The 13,984-nt window shown below is 45.9% G+C and overlaps 1 protein-coding gene across 2 annotated transcripts in view; it reads left to right on the top strand.

Annotated features, from left to right (window-relative positions):
- Window positions 1-13,984, top strand: part of MATN2 (matrilin 2) — a 119,607-nt gene that overhangs the window by 2,247 nt on the left and 103,376 nt on the right. For both annotated transcript variants that reach the window (XM_032468316.1, XM_032468315.1), the window contains exon 2: window positions 9,387-9,554. In XM_032468316.1, the coding sequence (XP_032324207.1) occupies window positions 9,413-9,554 (142 nt within the window). In that variant the 5' untranslated portion in view covers window positions 9,387-9,412. The remainder of the gene's footprint in view (window positions 1-9,386; window positions 9,555-13,984) is intronic.

Here is a 13,984-nt window from a genome sequence, read left to right as displayed (position 1 = left end):
AGTCTTCAAGGAACCTCCGGGGCTCCCCTGATGAACATGCATGTGAGAATAAGGAGGGGAAGAAGGAGGGGAAGGGGAAAGAAGGGGAAGAAAGAGGCTGGAACACCAAGGAGAGAGCAGAGGCTGTCATCACTGTTGCTAGTAAATGGTGCCAGGGAGGCCCCTCCAAGGGACCAGTTGCCACTTGGAGCTCCAGTTGTGAGGTCATCTTTGAACCCTGCCATGTGGCTGGGCAGACGGCCACCACTGCCTTACCCGGCAGGACCTGGAAGGGGACTCAGAGAGAAAGGCAGGGCTGGGCTTCATTCCAGAGGCCTCAGTCTCAGTAGTTGGTGGTAGTGATGATGATGTGATGAGAGGTAGTTGGGATATAACCCTGATCTTGGCACCTGAAGGACTTGGGTTCCCACCTCAACTGTGCCACTCACCACCTGCAAGGATTTTGATAAGTTACTAGACTCCCTGCCTCAGTTTCTACATCGTAAATGGGAATAGAATTCTTGGGAGAATTATATTAGTTAACACCCGTGAAGTGTTTAGGATAATGACTAGCTCAGAAAGTGCTCAATATTTATTACCTATACTTATGGTTGTTATTCTGAGCCTCAGTTTTATCATCCATCAAATGGGCATGATACCATCTATGTCATAGGGTTGTTGTGAGGATTCAATGAGATAACATGAATCCATCCTCCAGTGTGTAGGATACAGTAATGCTCAGAGTGAGTTTGTTGAAAATAAGATTCCTCCCCAAATCTATGCATGTAAAGTCAGTGGCTGAGCAGGCGAACTGGCTAACAATTTTTGAGGTTCTTTTAAGAGTATTGTCAGAGGAAACTACTGTTGGAGAATGTGGCTTACCCCCCATTGGAATACCCATTGCTATTCTAGGTTATTATATCAGTTTCTTATTGCTGCTGTGGCAGATTACCACAAACTTAGTGCCTAAAACAACACAAATTTATTGTCCTTCAGTTCTGGAGGGCAGAAGTCTGAAACAGGTCTCGCTGGGCTGAAATCAAGGTATGGGCAAGGCTATGTTCCTTCTAGAATGGAAAAATCTGTTGCCTTTTCTGGCTTTTAAAAGCTGCCTATGTTTCTTGGCTCCTGGTCTTTTCTCCCATCTTCAAAGCACAACAGCTTCCAGTCCTCCCCTCCCTTCTCTCTTCTCTCCCCATCTTCTCCCTCCCCCCTTTCTCTCTCTTATAAAGACCCTTGGATTACACTGGGCCCACTTGGATGATCCAGGCTAATGTCTCCATCTCAAGAGTCTTAGCCTAATCACTTCTGCAAAGTCCCTTTTGCCACAGAGGCACACATTCACAGATTCCGGGATGATTAGGTCACAAACATCTTTTGAGGTGCTATTCTGCCCCTAATAAACAGCTACTATTAGAGAAAATGATGTAAATCAAAGAATTTTATCTCACTTCTGTTTAGGGCTTATCCCTGCACATTCTCAGTTAGTTAAGTTTGTTTTCACCTTCCTTAAAGATGAGAGGCTCAAGACCACAGGGATCAAGGCTATGGGTCAAATCTTTTGTGAGATCTGGGTTTCTTCAAACTCAGTTCTGAAGCCGCTGCTTTGCCGTCTTTCTCCCTTTCCTTGATAAACCCTCAGCTTTTAACACTAGCCCTTCAGAATGGCCGCCTTTTCCCCAAAACAGCGTTTGCTGACTTTTCTAGCTCCTTCTTCTCCTCCATTTCCTGTGAAATACAAAGAATGCCCCCACCCCCAAGATCTCTAAGAAATCACCACCTCCCTGAGATTCCCAGACAGTATTCGTTTCCCATCGCTGCTGTAGTAAGTTACCACAAACTTAGTGACAAGTTTATTGTCTTATGGTTCTGGATGCTGGAAGTCTGAAATGGTTCCCACTGGGTGTTCTCGTTCCTCTTGGAGGCTTTAGGAGAGAATCCATTTCCTTGCCTTTTCCAGCTTCTAGACTCTTCCTCATTGCTTGGCCTGTGCCCCCTGGCATCTTCAAAGCCAGCCGTGTCAGGCTGAGTCCCTCTCATGCTGTCTTCCTCTTCTGTTTTTAAGGACCCTGGTGATTGCATTGGCCTCACCCAGATAATTCAGGGTACTCTCCCTGTTTTTCAAGCCAGCTGATTAGCAACCACAATTCCCCTTTGCTGTAACATAACATCTTCACAGGTTCTGGGATTAGGATGTGGACATCTTTGGGAGGCCATTATTCTGCCCACCGCAGGGCTTGAGAAGGTGGTCCAGATCAGGGCCAGCTGGGCAGCCTCATCTTACTAACATCCCCTTCCAGAATGTGCCCAACAACCCACTGAAGAGAGAGCATCTGTTAAACTCTCTGCAAAATCCCTGCCGTAGCTCCCACCTCTCCTACGGCATGATCAGAGAGCAATGGAGGCAGAAGTAGTACCACACACTTTATTTTTTAAGTAAATTTTTAATCAAAGAAACATATAAAAAGATGCATAACCATAAGGGAACAGTTCAATGGATCTTTTGTAAAGTGAACACTCTCATGTGAACACCTCCCAGATCAGTACCTGAGAAGCCCCCCTTGTACTCCCAATTAATTATCACCTCCCCTTGAAAGTAACTGCTATTCCAGCTTCTACCACCATACATTACTGTTGCCTCTTTTTTAAAGTAAACCTTTTACTGAAGCACACATACAGAAAAGTGCACAAATCAGGGGTGCAGCTGGGTTATTCTTCCAAAATGCGTAGCCGGCATTCTGATTAATCGGCAGAACATTTCCAGCATCCCACGATCCACCCCCATGCCTCCTTCTGTGCACTGACACCTCAAGTGTAACCACTCTTCTGAGTCCTATGATTGTAGATTCGTTTTGTCCATTTTTGAATTTTGTTTTGTTCAGTGTTAGGTTTGTAAATTTATGATGTTGCAAGAAGCGTGAATTCACTCTTTTCTGTCGTTGTATAATGTCACATTATATAACTCCACCACAATGTATCTGCTCTGTTGTTAAAGTTGTTTCCACTCACACTTCATTTTAAAAGGGAGTGACTACCTACTCATAGCTCAGTCGTCATAAACTCAATCCAGCCAGCAGAGGGTAAGAGCCATTGTATGGTGCTAGAGGCTGGAATGGAGGGGTAATGACTGTGTGTGTGTGTGTGTGTGTGTGTTGGTGTGTTGGTGGAGTGGGTGGGGGAGTTACTGAAGGTCAGGTTATGGGACTTTGAATGCTAAGTTAGGGAATCAGGATTTTATCGGATTGGTATGCAGAAGTCACTGACAGTCTTTGAACAAGAGCATGGCAAGTATGGTATTGTGTTGGAAAGACTGAATTCAGCGCTGGTGCCAGATGGATTCAATAGGAGAGACTTAGAGTCAGTCTGTTAATTAGGATTATGTTCAACTCCAAGTTACAGAAAAAACTGAAACGACAGTGGCTTGAAGAAGAAAGTTTGTGTTCTAGAAGCCTGGAGACAGTGCGTCCAAAGGGAGAATGGGGTCAGGGACCCGCCCTCCTGTGCTCCATTGCTTTCACCATGCAGCATAGCTTCCATTTCTCTGGTGCCTCATGGTTCAAAACGACTGCTGGGTCTCCAGCCAGGATGTCCTTATTCCAGCCAGCAGGAGGGAAAAAACAGGGTGGTCATTCACCCCACCCTTTTCAGAAGGACACTTCTCAGAGGTTGTACACATCACGTCCACTTCCATCCCCCGGCGCACATGTAGTCACCTGGCAGGGGGGCAGGGAAGACTGGGCATCATGGTCTTTATTCCAGCCCATCACGAATCTTAGAAAGTGGGGCTCTATTACTAAAGAAGGAGGGGAGGGTATTAGAGGACAACTAGCAGGGTTGCCGAGACGTCTGTCGTTTCTCCAGTGTGAATAAGGGCCAGGCTTAGGGCTGTGACTTTGATGTGGACAGAAAGGGAAGGAGATATGAGAGACAGCACGTGGCAGGACGTGGTGCTTGATTGGATGGAAGAGAGAGAAGATACAGTAGGAAAGATCACATATACCAAACTATGCGGTGAGGGGTTTTTCCCCAGAAAATAATGCCTTGGAAAGGAGGAAATTGCCCTATATCTAAGTCCTTGCAAATTCTCTCAAAGTATAGGGAGCTCTGTCAAATATTTTGAACAAAGTACTATTTGGAAGACACATTAGCTTGAAATGTCCTCAGCCAATGTGCTAATTTTGGATACATGTAGATGTATCTTTCACAATTGCAAGGGTTGGATGACACTGGATACGACCAGAAGACTCAAAAAACATCGTTAGTGCTGACAAAATACTGATAGGAGAGAGGCAAGCATTTGAAAACTGTTTTATGAAGTGAGAGAGAGAAAACATTGTATGAAACATTTTTCATGAATAGCGTTAGTTCTAAACTAATATATGTTTTGTAAATTTTAAATGTTTTGCATATGCATGTATGGCTAAATTGATACTTTATTTTTATTCTTTTTTATTTATTTATTTTTTGTATTATTTTATTAATTTTTGGCAGGAGGAGAAATAGAGAGATGGGAGCATTGCTGGCATTGGGGGAGCAGTCAGGAGGGCTGGAGAGGGGAGCCGTGCAGAGGCGGGACCGCCAGGGTTTGTCCACCCATGAATGTGATGGTGATGCGAGGAAGACCTGGAAGCTGGGGCCAAGTTTCCGGCATGGTTGGCTGAGCAGATGGAGTTACCTTGACTGTGAAAGGGCTTCAGTGGAAGCAGCTGAATTTGTATCTGGAAAGGCACAGCTGGCGATCAGGCCTTCACCACTGGATGAAAATCACTGACAGGCAACGTCAGGTCCACCATCTAAATGTCTAACATTTTGAGCCTTGAGTCCTAGCAGAGGTTGGGTTCCATTCGCCGGCCCTGCGGGAGCTGGGGATTCAGGTCCGAGGTGGGAGCCAGGAAGGTACAGCCTCTAAGGCTGCTGTAGCCCCAGGGCCTGGTGACTGACCCCTGTGAACACAGACTAGTTTGGGTGCAAGGTCAGTGGGCCGATGGAGCAGACGAAGCATTGAACCTGATGTCTAAGAGCTTTCAAAATTGGAGAGGGGACTCAAAATCCCTTCTTTAACAAGAAGGCTGACAGCCTGAGCAACGGCGGGGGTCGAGTCTTGTCTCCGCCACTTCACGAGCCCTGAGGCCTTGGACAGCATCTTTCTATCTGTGGGTCTGGGTGGTCCGTCTGTGAAATCGGGAGCTTGTCCACCTCACAGGATGATTATAGGGCTCCAAAGAGATAATAATACACAAAGTGCTCAGTTCTCTGCCTGGCCATCGCAGGCACATAAAAATATCAGTGTCTTACCCCTTCTCTCTTCTTGTCCAGAGACAGGGTTTGTCGCCTGGGAGGGTGTCAAGCCCAGTCTTCCAAGGACGGCAGGGTGGCACGGGCCTGTGCTCTGGTTTAGGCTGAGAAGCGCTGCTTCCAGACCACGCCTCTCATTTTATGGCTGGCTAACTAAAGCCCAGAGTTACATGACCTAACTGAGGTCACGCAGCGTGCTGTAACAGGGCCAGGCTCTCCCGTCAAGGCCCACGCACGTCGTGTTGGCTCTGGTGGGATTCTCCTCGCCTGTCCATTTACTTGGAACAGTGATGCTCAGAAGAACTCATAGCTAAGAGGGTCTGAACAATCCCCTTCTCTCTTCCCCCACCCTCTCGGTAGAGTGAAAAGACTCATTGTCCCATGGGGAGGAGAAAAGTTGCTAGAACAAGTCAAAGCTGCTGTATTTTTTTTATTTAATATTCTCTTCATGCCCCCAAATGCATCATGGAATCTGTCCTGATTGAATTAACCTCTATTTCTCAGCACAACAATCCTTCTCATATGCCCCTGTATGAAAGGAACTGCTTCTCAAACGTCATGCTGTTTTTCCAGTTAGAATTGGCTTCTGCTCTTGTTCTTCAAACGTGAGCAGCTGTAAATGCGGAACTGAGGAACAATGATTAATGCAGGCTGCGTGCGCTGACTTTTCTTTTTCCTTGTTTCACTGCCATTGCATTTGTTAAAAAGTCTACCTTGTCTGATATTACTATTGCCGCACTGGTTTTCTGTTGACTTATATATAGTATCCTTTTCCCCATCCTTTTCGTTTCTTTTAAACAGCTCTTTTAAAGTATGACTTCCAAGAATAAAACTCATCACTTTTTAGTGTACAATTTGATGGGTTCTGACAAATGTATAGAGCCGTGTAACCGCCACCATAATCGTGATGCAAACATTTCCATCACCCCCCAAATTGCCCTCATGCCCCTTTGTAACTGACCCTCTTCTCCCATCCCAACCCTGGGAACCACTGATCTTTGTGTCATGGAGTGTTTTCCTTTATTGCATATTATATAAATAGGAACATTCAGTATGGATTCTTTTTGTGTCTGGCTGCTTTCACTCAGCCTAATTATTTTGAGATTCATCCAGTACCTCATTCCTTTCATTGCTGAGTAGTATTCCACTGTATGGATGGGCCACAATTTATTTATATGTTCATTAACATATGGCCATTTGGGTTGTTTTCAGTTTTTAGCTTTTACAAAGAAGCCCTCTATGAGCATCTGAGGATTAGACTTTGTGTGAGCGTGTTTTTATATCTTTTGGGTAAATACCTAGAATCAGGGTGGCTGGTTTGCCCAGTTTGCCCAGGACTGATGAGTTTGATGGGAGGAAGGACTCTCAGTGCTAAAACACAGGCAGTTATGGACAAATGAGGGCAGCTGGTCACCCTGTGCTGTATCATTTGGGAAGTGTATGTTTAACTGTATGAAGGACTGCCAAATTGTTTTCCAAAGTGGCTGTACCATTTTGCTTTCTTACCAGCAATGTATTAGGATTCCAGTTTTTCACATCTTTGCCAACGCTCGGTTGTATCAGTCTTTTTAATTTTAGCTATTTTAGTGGATTTGTCATAGAATCTCATTGTGGTTTAATTTGCATTTTTCTAATGATTAAGAATGTGGAACTTTTTTTTATATGTTTATTTGTCATCTAAATGCACCTATCCTCAGGGCCTTTTGGTTAGCAATGGTGACTGGAAAATGCAAACACTTCTTGAAATCCACGGTAAACTGAAGCCACGTGAAATGGTATTTGTTTTTTGAAAATCATAATTATCCACTGCAGTATGTTCTAAATGGTTGGGTTTAATTGAAAATGTATCAGGATGGATGTGGGCCTTGAGAGTATGTTGTATATGTTGAAAGAAATAAACGTGGACTTTGTATTTGCTCAGTTGGGAGAAATAAGCACATCGTTAAAATAATAAATCAGATATAAATGACATAACACCCTTAGAATGTCATATAAAATGTGATAAATGCCATGGAAGCTTGAAAGTAAATAGTAGGTTTAAGATCAGAGAAAGAGGCGAACTATTCTGTTTTCTCTCTGTTCTAAAAAGGAATCTCCCAGTTTAAGCTATGAAAAGGGACCAGTCCAATTAGTAAAGAGTTTAATTTGTCTGTAAGGGGGTGGGCATTAGTTATCCGTAACAAGCTAACACTGTCTGAAGCTTCACCCCTTTATTAGTGGCATAACGTTGGGCAAATGACTTAACTTCTCTGGTTCCCGTAAGAATTAAATGACTTAATACATTTAAAGCGCTTGGCCCGGTGCCCAGCGCATAGTAAGCGCTGAGTAAACGTGCTATTTTCAATATAACTTTAATGTATAGTGAAAAGTGAGCTAGCTCAACCCAGTAAGTGTGAAAAACTGTGGACTTTGAAGGTCGACAGGCCTGGGTTCATCTCCAGGTCAATTCCTGAAAGCAATTTGCTGAACAAACAGTTCACTGAATTATTATTATTTTTTCACATTTTGGGAAATGGTCCCTTCCCCTGCCCTGCCCTGTTCCCACCTCTTACAGTGAAACAGCTATGGCCTTTCATGAATTCACTTCTGGGGACTTGGTTCGCAGCTAACCTAGTTTTCTGCTAATCGAGGAACTGGCAAATTAGCCTCTTACCCTGGGGTTTGAAACTAGCCTCTTAGCCTACTTTGCCATTTACTTTAGCTGGGTGACCTAGGTCAAGTGACTAAACTTCTCTGAGCCTCAGTTTCCTCATCTCCAAAAAGCAGAGATAATAGTTCTGATTTCTGCAAGATATGTATGGGGATTAAATGAAATCAATTGGGTGAAACTGTCAAGCGTAAGATGAAGATTTAGTAAAAATTTTACATACAAATGATCTCCCTTAAATGCTGTTCCTCCTTAAACATTCCCTCCTCCCCACCTAATTTATATACATTAATAAATTGCTATGACACCCATTATAATGATAGAAAATAGAAGAAAAATGCATTTAAACCTAGTCCCAGGATACTACCTTCTCCGTGAGGGTTTGCAGGCAGAGTAGTCTTGACATTATTCACCAGGTGGCAAGTACCTTTCTCATCCCGTGTGAAACGCTGAGTTTGGTCATCCTGGGAGAGCCTGGATCTATCTGACCATGTCACTTCCCTGCTCAGAATCTTTTCTCCTGGAGCCTTCATACCAGCTACTCTCCAGGACCAGTATAGAAAACAAATGAAGTCTGGTAAAGACTGCTACTCTGGTTGAAACTCCCTCACCCCTGTGGAAACCTGAAACTTAGCTTGGGGTTAAAATTCTTCATGCGTCTGAGAGCTTCTTGTTCAGCATCAACTTTGGTCCTGTTCTTCTCTGGTCCCCTAGCTTTTTTGCAGGTTTGCTTGTCCCCACCGCCGCACGTGTGCTGGGCACTATGCTGAATGCTTTAGTTACATAGATTAAGTTGCTCAGTTAACTAACATTGTTCCATGTTCCCATAAGGCTTGGGGAGGTTAAGTAGCTTGCCCAAGGTCACACACAGTTAGCAAGTGTCATAGCCAGGATTCAAAGCCAGGCAGTCTGGTGCCACAGTCTAAGCCCTTAACCGCAGTACCATGTCCCTCTTAATAGACGTATTTGGGAGGCAGGGAGGCTGGGAGGCAGGGAGGCTGAATGCTGGGAGGCTAAGTCATGTGACCTTACGTCAGCTGTTTACGAATTCCTTGGGAACTTACATATATTAATTTGTACCATCCACTAGTATTAGACTAAAGGAGTATTGTTACTCGGAATCCTCAGATACAGTTTTTCCTTTTTCAAATCCAAGATATAGAATGTGATTATGAAAAATTGCTAATAAACTTGATTGAAAACTTCAGGATAGATTTTTTTACCCCTTCAAGTTTTCCATTCAGTCTTATAGTGACCAAAATGATGAAGAATTCCAGCTATGCATGCCCTGATCGGAGTATCCAAGAACCTACCAATGGGTCTAAGGGTCACACACACAAATGACATTTTAAGTACAAGTGGCCTGTCTGATACGAGGGAGTGGGGCTGTGGGTCCCCATCATCTAGCATCCAGGGAGACCCAGAAACCTCACTCAGCCTTCTCCTCCTGTTGTGTTTGTCACAGCCTTGCCCCTCTTCCTCTTCTTGAAGATGGAAAAGATGCTGGTGGGCTGCTTTCTGCTGATCCTCGGACAGATCCTCCTCCTCCCTGCTGAGGCCAGGGAGCGGCCTCCTTCCAGGACCAGCTCCAGAGGGAGACACTCTCGGACCCACCCTCAGACGGCCCTCCTGGGTGAGTGACCGGGGCTCCACCTACAGAAGCAAGAAGAGGTGGCCAAGGGCGGGCCTCCAGACCAGGGGATGGATGTCAGCCCTGGGTCCCCTGTTGGGTGTGCGGTGGGGAGAGGGCATCCTGTTGGCAATGTGTGCGTCTCGAGTTGAGGAAGTGCTTGTCCAGGGGTTTTCGGATGAAATTAAACCTCTTCTATTTCAAAGCTTTTCATTTCATCTGAAGCTCCTGACTTTTCTCCGATAAGCAAGGGCAAGATTTTTCATTTGAAAAGGTTCTGGTTGGACTTACGTGGACATGGGTGTTACGAGAATTTTTTGTTGGATTTGTCTGGCTAATGCGTGTTAATAATGCTTCCCTGCACGGCAGCATGGGAAGGAGAGCAGGCGGGCTTGTGGAAGGTGGGAGCGGGCACAGAAGAGGGTTGGGGACGTGATAAATTGAATCAAGATACGAAGATAGAAAATGCCAGAGCTCTGTTACGCTCACCCAGTGAACATGCTTTCTGCAGGTGATATTTTTTTCTTTCTCTGAGAGAAAGGAAAGGTCATGAAAACACACTGAATATAGATAAGTGGGCCTGATTCTCAAAATGGGCTCTGGTTAGTCTAGGATGCAATAGGAAGGTTGGCCAGTGGAAAGGCAATGGGCTTTGGCGTAGCCCTGAGTTCATAGACCTGGCTTTGCCACTTACCAAGTGTGTGTTCTTGGGTCACCTCCCTGAAGTTCAGTTTTCTCATCTGTGAAGTAGGACTGTTAATGCTGACCTGGGGATATTTTTGGAGGAGGAAGTAAGCTAATTGATGTATGTAGATTATAGGGATGCAGTGAGTGAAAGCTTTACCATGACTATCATTCCATGAATTTATTCTCTGAAACTGTGTTTTATATTTGTATCTCATTGGCCAGCCCCTAGAATCTGACCCCCCACGAAGGCCACTGAGAGAGAGAACCGCTCAGTGCCTGGTAGCCTCAGCATCCAAAATGACAGTCAGAGACCAGAGGAACAAAAGCCCTGTTTCGAGAGGTCAGAATCTTGATGGTGTTGACGTGAACGATGACCCCATGATCCCGGGCCCTCCATGTCTTTCGTCTCCTGAGAATCTGTTTCCATAGTGACATAAACATATGATTTCTGCAAAAGTGAAAAGGACTGGGGGATGTTTGGTACACTGATTAAAGGGCTTTTGAAAAAAAATTTCAAGGTGATAGATAGATAGGGAGGTGGAGGAGGCGTGTATGTGTGTTTGTGTGGTGTGGGTGTGGGTGTGGGTGTGTGTGACGGGGAGAGAGACAGAGGGAAGGAGGGAGAGCTGGAAATGCCTGATTCCTAGAACACCAGTTGGGTTTCTGATGGGGCTGCTTTTGGAATGAGCCACCACATACTTAGCTAGAAAAGCATACTCCTCCTGGCGCCAAATATCTCTACCCCCACCCCTGCCTCTCTCTCTTTCTCTCTCTCTCTCTCCCTTTCTCTCTCTCTCCCTTTCTCTCTCTCTCTCTCTCTCTCTCTCACACACACACACACAAACACACACACACACACACACACACACACACACACACACACACAAGCTGTGTCTCCCCTACTTGTCTGCATCCACTGTCCTCTCCTTCGCCCTGAGCTCAGGCTCTGAAGGAGAAGCCCCTTGCCTTCAAGGTAAGAGATCCTGTTTTGCCACGGGCATCAACCCCACATCCAGTGTCCTCCCCTCCCCTGCACCAGTCTCCATTTCTCATTTTGTCAGGGAATGTGTCAGGAACAAAGAGGTGGATGGAATATGGCCCTGGTGAGTGGCCTGGCTGCTCCCTGACCTGCTGGAAGGCTGCTTGACTTGGGAACATAGTGGGTGAGTGAAAATCATGAAACTGAAGGCAAACATCATGACTCTGGCCTGGATTCACAAGTACAATCTGCTTTCAGTCTAACATTGACAGTGAACAAAGGTGGACCTTCTGAAGGGGGTCCCCAAATCACACTTTGAAAACAGCTGATTTAGGGAAGTGTTCCCAGTGAAGGTCAAGACTATGTGGAGTCCTGAGGATGAGCTGGTGGGAGAGGAGTGAGGATGGAGCCTGGAGATGGGTCATGCCATTGGGGCCGCCATGTCTATATGGCAGGTGGTCTGAGCTGGCAGCAAGCCCAGAGAGGCCAGGCAGGAACCAGCTCACTTAGGACCTCAGGGGGCTTCAACAAAGAGTTTGGGTTTCATGCTGCGGGGGTGGAGGTCTTTAGCTGGCAGTAGTTGTGATCACTGCTGAGTCCCTTTGTACCCACTGTGCCTTCTGGACAGCCTCAGCCATCCCGAGCTGGGGCAAAGGGCAGGGAGTGCCTATACTCCCAGACCACCACGAAAACGAACGAGCACATGCTCCATCCCTAAGACCCTTCAAGGCAACTATGCCAGCGGGTAGATTTGGGGCAGCAGGGTGTGCTGTGCCCGGAGGGTAAGCTCATGGACGCCTCAGACTCTTCCCTCTGCACCCACCCTGTATTAGGACCCCGTCCCCTTCCAGACTTCTCCCGAGGGTCTCCTCAAGGTGGCGCTAACTGGAAGTCATGTTGCTCCACACCCCTAAGTACTGCCTGCTTTGCTTGAGCGCGTTTTTTCTCTTTATTATATCACTGTCACATTGGGGTGGACCTGTCACCAGGGCAACCAGTGGGGCACATCAGCCTTTTTGGAAACCTTAACCCTCCTTGCCCAAACTCCCACTGAATCCGTGACTCCTCTCACTCCTGGAGTGCCAGTACACAGGCAAACGTCTGTGCTTCTGCCCTCCCCCCCAATCTCCCCGCACCTCCCCCCCTCTTCCTTTGTCTTTTGTAAGGTCTTGTTAATGAGTGCCATCTTTTCTAAATTTACCAACCTAGCTCATTTTATTTCTACTAACTAATCTGGAAACCTTTTCCTTTCTTTATAATAGATTCCCCTTTGGATCAATAGCACCCACGAAGAATTCATGTTTGTGGGTTTTTTTATTTTTAATAAATTTTTGTTTATCTCTTTTTAATTCTTTTTTTTTAATAGAACCACACACTCTACCACTGAGCTATACCCCCTCCCCTGAGGTCTGTGTTTTAAAAGAGCACTTTGCAGCAGTATGAAAGTAGATTCCAGAAGTGGGCAGTGGAGATTTAAAAGAAAGCTGGCCCCAAGGTGTGGTCCCGGGATGGTGGGAGCTGACCAACCCCCTCACCCCGGAAAATATTCCAGAGGTGTTTGGGGGTAGAAGTCACAGAATTTAATGACATTTCTCCATAACAGTTAATTTACTACTTAAAAATGGAGCTGATGGGGACAATCTAAGAACTGACTGTGTACAGCCCCAGATTCCGTTCCTGGGAAATCACAGCACGTGAGGAAGCATTTGTTTCCAGTTCTGCATATGTCTCTAATTAGACCTGACATCTACAGTAGTAAAAATGCAATGTGTTTCACGTAAGGACCCGAAACCTCCTAAATTAGCAATGTGACTGTAGGAGCTGGCTGGCCTAGAGAATTCAGCGTAAGAATGTCTTGCTCTGTGTTGCCAATGGAGGTTTTCACCTGGGTTGATAATTATTAACATTTTCAAGCATGGGCTGCCAGTAGATGAGTTTTCACATCCTGAAACCATCCCTAATTGACATTTATTGGCATCCTCTGTGAGGGAGGAAAAGCAGATGCCAGAAGCCATCTGAGCTGCTGGCTTCTGGAAGGACAGACCCACTGAGGCCACCAGCCTTACATGCCCTGAAGCCACTTTGTCCTGGATGCGACTTTTGCCTCCTTCCCTGAGCTTTCCGGGGCTTTGTTCACCCTCCTCCTACCTGGAGCGTCCTTCCCTGCCCAAGGCCTAATATCAGTCAGGTCCAGGCCAAATGCCACTTCCTCCCCCTCCCAGCCAGGCGGGACCCTCACATCCCTGCCACCTGCACTGTAGGTCCTCTGCTAAGGCGCCAACTCTGTCAGCCTTATATCACAAGGGGTAATAGCGGCACCTACCCACGATTCCTACTCCGGTTATTTTTGTATTCACCTTGTTTTTACCATTAGATCGTAAACCCTTGAAGAAAGGGACTGAGTGTTTTTCATGTCTCATAGCATCTCTGGAGACTCTCTCACTTCACTGAGCCCCTGCCGTGAGTAAAGACGCGCTAGCTCACTTGATCTGTGAAAAAAAAGACGAAACGCTGCGAGGTGGTTATTGGTTTATCTCGTTTTCAGACAAGGAAGCCAAGGCGAAGAGAATAAAGCAATTTAGCAAACTTGTTAGGGATTCTGAAAACCCAGAAAGAAAAGGCGCCCCTAGCCCTCACCCCGGGAGAGGATGCATGGCTTAGGAAACGTGTGTTTGAGCAAAGAAAAAGGCATCTCACACTCGAGCTTGCTCCCTGACCAGGAGTTTTGAACAGACCATGAAATGTCCATCGGATTTGGAGCTGCTGC

This window comes from Camelus ferus, chromosome 25, assembly GCF_009834535.1.
Source record: "Camelus ferus isolate YT-003-E chromosome 25, BCGSAC_Cfer_1.0, whole genome shotgun sequence".
NCBI classification, from domain to species: Eukaryota; Metazoa; Chordata; class Mammalia; order Artiodactyla; family Camelidae; genus Camelus; species Camelus ferus.
Note: the sequence above shows the minus strand (reverse complement) of the source record. Positions and strands in the feature narration are given on the sequence as shown.